Genomic DNA, 7497 nt, shown 5'->3' with positions numbered 1-7497 from the left:
ACCGGAGAAATGACCGATTAACGGGTTGAACATGAAATTCCATAAGAATAGTGAGTCTGACCGAATGGACTGAGACCATTCGATCGAATGAGCCGGACTTGGTGTGTTTACGTTGTTTGACACGTCGTCACGCTGTCTCCATTAAACTCAAAACTTTTACTTAGAAAATTTTACAAGTTTACAAATAACAGATCATTCACTCGAATGATCATCCGATCGGATGACCATCCGATCGAATGACCATCCGTTTGGTGACCTGTCCCTTTTAACTTCCAATGTTTAAAACGTTTTGATTAAATTTCAAACTTTAACAATTTTTACAAACAGCACTCGCTCATTCGAATGGCCTTCCGTTCGAATGGTTATCCGCTCGGATGACCATCCGTCCAGATGACCATCCGCTCGAATGGATACCCATCCGTTCGAATCACCATTCGAACACTTACCTATTCGACATTCCATTTACGCACTGTTCAACGCTTATGCCACTGTTCTCATGCTCAGGCTAACTCTTAATTATTTTAACACGATGTTTGTATGTGTTGTTTTTGTGGAGTTTTGTTTTTAATATACACGAAAATGTGTGTTTGCTTTACAAGATGTAGGGATGGTGGCTTCACTTTAATGGTTTGGTTTAGTTGAATCAATTCATGGTGGAGGTGATAGTGGTTAGTGGGGTCGATGGTGGATCGTATGTTAATATGCTAAAATTAAAGTAATTGGCCTATAAAAATCTTAATATCATTATTATAACATTTAATATTAATATACCAAATAAAAGACAGCAAAGGTGTAATTGTTAAATCATCAGATAATAAAAGTTAATTGGACTAATCAAAGCTTATTTTGCTGGCCATTAAAAAAAAGCACAAAGCTGCTTTTGGAAGGATCAACTACCAAAAAGTAATTATAAAAAGTCGGTGGTTATTCGTTAATCAATTAGTGGCGGACCCAGTAATTATTTGCTGAGAATGCGAATGAGTGGTTCAAGCATATTTTCAGAGGGTGCGGTCAGATTTTTTTGCCTAAAAAATACACTAATTTATTTTCAAGGAGTGTGTCCGCCCGCCATGGGCTTCACCTAGGTCCGCCCCTATAACCAATATATTATCTTCAATGATAATTAAAAACTGATATATGATATTTAAAATAACCTTTTTAACGGTAAATTTGGACCAATGACGGACTACTGGAGTATCATCGTGTCACCAGCGGAACCACTGATCATATCTATCTTCACTAGACAATAATGTCTGTGAACTAATTCTGGAAAAAAATCCAATAAATCTAAAAAAATCTTCTTGTAGGAATTAAACCAGAACCCAATAATCCCTAGTACTCATTCAACTCCTAAAATATCACTAAACTATTAATTAACTAATTCAAATGACGCCATATTCAATGATTCATAAGAAACTATTGTTGGGGGCTTTCAATATAATAATGATAAATGAGTAAATAAACAGGTTTGCAAGCTTCGGCGGCCCAGTCTCTATTTTTTTCTTTGGGCCACAGCCCAATGATCACAGTTACTGAAGCCCAACTTTGTAGGTTTTGGACTGCATTTTCTAACCTTTCCTCTGCACTAATTACCTAATTACCTAAATAGGTTTAAAGTAGATAACACAATGTGTGCAGATTCAATTAGTTTTGAGTATTTTCCATTAAGTGATATTTTCACTTCTTAACAATTAGTAATCACCAAGCAATTTGAATCAATTAGACCCCAAGATAAGATTGTACCTTCTGTTTTGTTCAAGATAAGATAAGATTTTCACTTCATACAAAGATTGAGCGGCGGCAATGGCTAGGGTTTCGTAAAGAACCGGTCCAGTTCCTCAAATTGAGTCTGATGAAGCGCCTTAAGGCTTCAATCGTCATCGCTTCGTCGCTCGTGTCATGAGGTTTATTATACGAAGTGGATGATGATGAAGAAGATGTTGCGTTGACTGATAATGGAGTTTTGAGGGGGATATGTTGTGGACGATGTGATTTAGGGTTTATGGAAATTGAATTGGGGGGATTAGGGTCTATGCAAATGTTCCAACTGGATAGAATGCCGCCATTGGAGATTTGGAGTGTATATGTGTTGAGCTTAATTCTGAAAGAATTTGAGTATGTTCCAACTGGTGAAAGCATTTCCATACAACCAAACTACAATATCTTATCCAATTATATATTAATAAATGAATTTTAGAAATTAATTAAATACATAAATATAGAATTACCATAATACCCTTACATTTAATAAACATTTTAGACAGAGTTAGAGACGGAGAGTGAAACGAAGATAAGTTAAATAGATCAGGAAGTAAACTGGCTATTTTTAAAGGTTTGGGGTAAAACCATTAAAGTGGCCAAACTACAGGAAGCAAAACCAAAGTTTACTTTAGTAGTAATAGTAATAGTAATAGTAATAGTAATAATGATAATAATGATAATGATAATAATGATAATAATAATGATAATAATAATAATAATAATAATAATAATAATAATAATAATAATAATAATAATAATAATAATAATAATAATAATAATAAGGAATAGCAGGAATTGTGTGGCAAATTGCAATGGATTTTTATTGTCGAAAATGAGTTGAAAGGAGCGTAGGAAATCCATGTTTGTAACACAATTCCGACGCAAAACTCCCGCCGTACCAAACCAATGGATATTGACCGAAACGTTGGTGCATAACGCGGATAGGTTTTTTGCATTTGTGAAAATTAGTGGAAAATTAATTGACACATTGCGAGAAAAACTTAAAAAAAAAAAAAAACTTCATTTTAATCAATTTAATTATTTAATAAAAGTTAATTTAACTTTATAAATAAAGTTAAATAAAAAAAGTCAACAATAGCTATTGAACAAATTTAAAGGACTAATCTAGAAATTTTACACCTTTCTTTTTATAAAATGTTAATTTTTACATGATGCAAAATAGAAAATAGAAATGTGGAATCCCAATGAGGATTAGAAGACACGTGTGAAAGAGTAGAAAAGAAGTGGCAAGGAGATCGTCTCTAGAACTTATCTACTCACAGACTCACCATCACCATGATGAGTCACTCCAATTATCCTAAATATCCTCCCATAATCACCCTCATGCGTCCCATACCTCATCATTCTCTCTATATATTCCTTCATTTCACACCACACAACACAATACTCCATTCTTCAATTATTCATATACATACATTATATTACATCTTTCAATTATTATAGATTGCGATCATGATGACTCATACTGCTCCGATCTCCTCAGTTCCTCGTCTATCTGCTTCTAAATGCGTCCCCAGCCAAAGGTAATTTGATTGGTTTGTATGAAGTTTCTTTACATTGAATCGATGATAATTCGATTGCATGTTGGTTTTTATAGAACTCAATTGGTTAATTCCTCCAAGGCTCAGTTGTCTGATCAACGCAGCCGGAGAATTGGGAACGGAATCCGCACCAGAAAGCTCAATTTCAGGTACGTTTAGAATTTTAGGTTCCCGCAAACACAACCGTAACCAGAATAACCAGACGTAACTAAACCGTAACCAAAATAACCGACGTAGTTACGAACTGAAATAACCTGAACCCAATGAAAAACAGACGGTTTGGGGTTTGGTTATGTTCTTTGGAGCATTCATATCCACTACAATTTAACTATAATCATAACATAATTTTTAAAATATTATTTCTTTTGTTTTTATACGAGAAAAAAGATTGATGGATAATGAACAGTGTGAAGTAGTGGGATGTAGTGAATTTTGACTAGCTTAAGAAATCTTTGAAATATTATATCAAGTAAATTGTCAAAATCGGTTTGGATACGTTTGTCAGTTTTATCCAAAATAACTATTTTTTGTATTATATTGTCTTTACTTTTGGGCTAATTTGTTATTTTTAACCAAACGTCAACTCTTTTGCGAAAATTGTCCATGAGGTTTGAGATTTTTTTGCCATTTTTATACAAATGTATGCCAGAAAATTAACTCAAATTAGACGTTCGGATGAAAATTGGAAAAAAAAAATCTCAAAAGTAAAGAAGGATAGGGTAAAAAAAAGTTGTTTTTGGATGAAACTGTCTAACATGCCTAACCTCACGATGATTTTGGTGATTTACTCTATTATGTTTTTTTTTAATTTTTAATACTTTTATACACAAAATAATTTGATAGATAATGAATGTGTAGGTATTTTTCAAAATATAGGGTAGGGTAGAGAAACTATAGATGTGAGAGCATTCACATCCATTCCATCAAATTTTGTGTGTGGACTTTTTATAATGTAAAGAGTATAAAAAGTGGTTGTGAGTAGAGAAGAGAGAAAATGTTAATGTTTATATGTATATTTGGAGGAAACTTTTCACCCCTATAATTTTTTAATATATTTTGAAAATGGTTGTGAGTGAAGGAGAGAAAATGTAATGATAAAGATATAAAAAAATGTTATTTAATTGAAAAGGAAAGAGAAAATGTAGTAATTTTTAGTGTAATTTAGGGTGAACATATGGTGGAATGGATGTGAATGCTCTGTAATGAGTTTTTAGTGGGTTTTTATAAAATTTTAAAAAATACGGGAGGGGTTGATGGATGGGATAGAATGTGAATCCGTTTTTTGCTATCAACCAAAAGCCGAAAAACCGAACCTAACCGAAAAAGCCTGAAAAAGCCCAAATTGGGCTTTTTTTTGTTTTTTTCTAAAACTTGAATACAGAAAAAGCCTGAAACCAGCGGATTCGTTTTTGCTATTAACCGAAAATACCGGAAAAGCCCCAATTCATTATTTTATTTTGGGTCCAAAATTTTCAAGCCCAAGTGGCAAAACCGGAAACTGACCCAAACCCATTTTTTTCCTAAAACCCAAAACCAATAGTTTTAGAAAAATACAAAAAAAAACGATTTGGTTCGAGTCCATTTATATGGACAATAAATTTACGAATATTTTGGGGATGGTGTTATGAAACAGTTGGATGGCTACAGTGGGGGAGAATGTCAAGCCAGCAACGCCAGTGACGCCGACATCGGTGCCAGTGCGTGTGGCGCATGAGCTTCATCTAGCGGGTCACCGTTATCTGGATGTCAGGTACTCGAATTGAAAGATCGATCTGTCAATTACATTGTGGGGGTCTATCATTCATTACTAGTGGTGAATTGTAATATGTTTGGTTTGTATGACATTGGCATTGTGTATATAGGACTCCTGAAGAGTTTGCTGCTGGACATGCAGTTGGGGCCATCAATGTTCCATATATGTTTAAACTTGGATCAGGTTTGAAATTTAGTACGTTTAAAATCTTAATTATTTAAGACTAAATTACAAAAATCGTCCTTTCGTTCTTTATGTATGTCACTTATTGCAAACTTTCTTTATGTATGTCACTTATTGCAAACTGTCTCCTTTTTCTTTAGTAATTACAGGAAACGTACTTGATGTTTGCAAACCCTTGCAAGTTATATTCTTTAGCCCTAACTCAGTTAATTTTTTGTGGTTAAATATGACCAAATGGACCCCACATGAGGGTATTTTGGTCATTTTACTCTCATGTGAGGTTCATTTGGTCAGATTTAACCACAAAAATACCCTCTTGTGGGATCTATTTGGTCAGATTTAATCACAAAAATTAACTTAGTTAGGGCTAAAGGACATAATTTGTAAGAGTTTGCAAACATTGAGTACGTTTTCTATATTTATTGAAGACAAAAGACAAAGTTTGCAATAAGTGACATACATATACATAAAGGACAATTTTTGTAATTTACTCTTTATTTAATAAAAAATTGTAACAAAGACATTATGGTTTAGAAAAATGATAAGGAATGATGTGATTTATTAATCTTGATACCTTTTGGTTCACGAAGGCTAGTTGAAATAATAGAGGACTTGAATTATTTTAAAACCTATGAAGCCATACAACCCCTAGCTAGCTACTTGCTTGTTATCAATGCACCACATGATATTTACCAAAAAAAAGTTCATGGTTACCTAATTCTGACCAAACTGGTCATAGGTTTATAACGAGTTGTTTTTTGGGCAGGGATGACAAGAAACCCGGATTTTGTGGAGCAAGTATTGTCCCATTTTGGAAAAGACGATGAAATCATCGTTGTAAGTAGTAAAACCCACCCTAATTCCACTTTGTAGTTATGAATCTTGTGATGACTTATAACATACACATGATGAATAAATAGGGATGCCAATTGGGAAAAAGATCTCTAATGGCTGCCACCGATCTTCTTTCTGCTGTAAGTAGAAATTTTCGTATATAGGGTTAGGTTTATTTGTGAACAACTCCTTGATTGTGAACACTAGTGAACTAATCCTAACCCTTGATTATCAATACACAAGTGTAAATCAATTGCCAAGATTTGATGATGAAAATACACGATTGATGAGATAAATACACAAGCGTAAATTAATTTGGAGTTGTGTTTGTGCAGGGTTTCACGGGTGTGACTGACATAGCGGGTGGATATGCCGCATGGAATCAGATTGGGCTTCCTATAGAGTCTTGATTAAAATTAAAATATATAAGTAATATGAATTGAATAAGAGGTTTTTGATGCAACTGTATTAAATTTGCATCAAAGATGGTTTGTAAATATGGTAAAATTTGGAACATAATCATGTACATAAAGCTAAGCTAATGAAACCATTGCGGTTGTAGTTCTTAGTATTAAGTTAAATATATATACTAGCCTATATCGAGTGGGGATTCTACGGAAAGTGTGTTTTTCCTAAAAAGTGTAAAAAGTCATAAAACACAATAATTTCAGGCATAAAACACACCTAAAACTCACAAATAATAGAATGAATATTACTAAAACACCGTATTCAAACTTTAATAGTTCATAAAAACTTCAAACACACCATCATAGAATTATGAATATAAAACACACAATGCTAAACAACATAAAACACAATAATATTTGTCATTCCATAATCAAAGCCTTAACATCTATAAGACAACACAAAACTCACATACATGATGTTTTAGTAATCTTCATCATATTATTTGTGGGTTTTTGATGTGTTTTATGGTTGACATTATGGTGTTTCATGACTTTTTACACTTTTTAGGAAATTTGGACTTTATGGCCAACTCCTAGCCTATATCTATCTATACTTTCTATAAAAGGGGAAATCTAAATGACATAAGAAAAGCTGATGTGTCAGCTATTCTTATGTCACTTTTATATCATAATGTCCAATATTAAAAGACTTTAAAATTCAAAGGTGACCCATTTTCACCTTTTGAAAGGCCTGCCCATCAAACTATTGCCATCAAACCACTGCCCATCTACAAATCTTTTTCTACTACTGATGATTCCAAAACACCTTTTTTACTCTTTGTTGAATTCTAAATGAGATGTTGATCAGAAGTCTAACAGATGTTTACCAAAAGTCAAACAGTTGTTAACTAAAAATCAAACAGATGTTGACCAACAGATAAACAGATGTTGACCAAAAGCGAAACAGATTTTGAACTACTAAGAATCATAGTTTTGC

At 33.2% G+C, this 7497-nt stretch overlaps 1 protein-coding gene across 1 annotated transcript; it reads left to right on the top strand.

The window, feature by feature from the left end:
• The first annotated feature begins 3059 nt into the window (after positions 1-3059).
• Positions 3060-6664, top strand: LOC110915495 (thiosulfate sulfurtransferase 16, chloroplastic). Its single transcript, XM_022160209.2, has 7 exons — positions 3060-3305; positions 3380-3472; positions 4957-5073; positions 5186-5259; positions 6026-6096; positions 6180-6233; positions 6429-6664. Exons 1-7 carry the CDS (start codon positions 3235-3237, stop codon positions 6501-6503), a joined length of 555 nt encoding a protein of 184 aa, XP_022015901.1. The 5' UTR covers positions 3060-3234; the 3' UTR covers positions 6504-6664.
• The last annotated feature ends 833 nt before the right edge of the window (positions 6665-7497 follow it).

This window comes from Helianthus annuus, chromosome 16 (assembly GCF_002127325.2).
Source record: "Helianthus annuus cultivar XRQ/B chromosome 16, HanXRQr2.0-SUNRISE, whole genome shotgun sequence".
NCBI lineage: Eukaryota > Viridiplantae > Streptophyta > Magnoliopsida > Asterales > Asteraceae > Helianthus > Helianthus annuus.
Note: the sequence above shows the minus strand (reverse complement) of the source record. Positions and strands in the feature narration are given on the sequence as shown.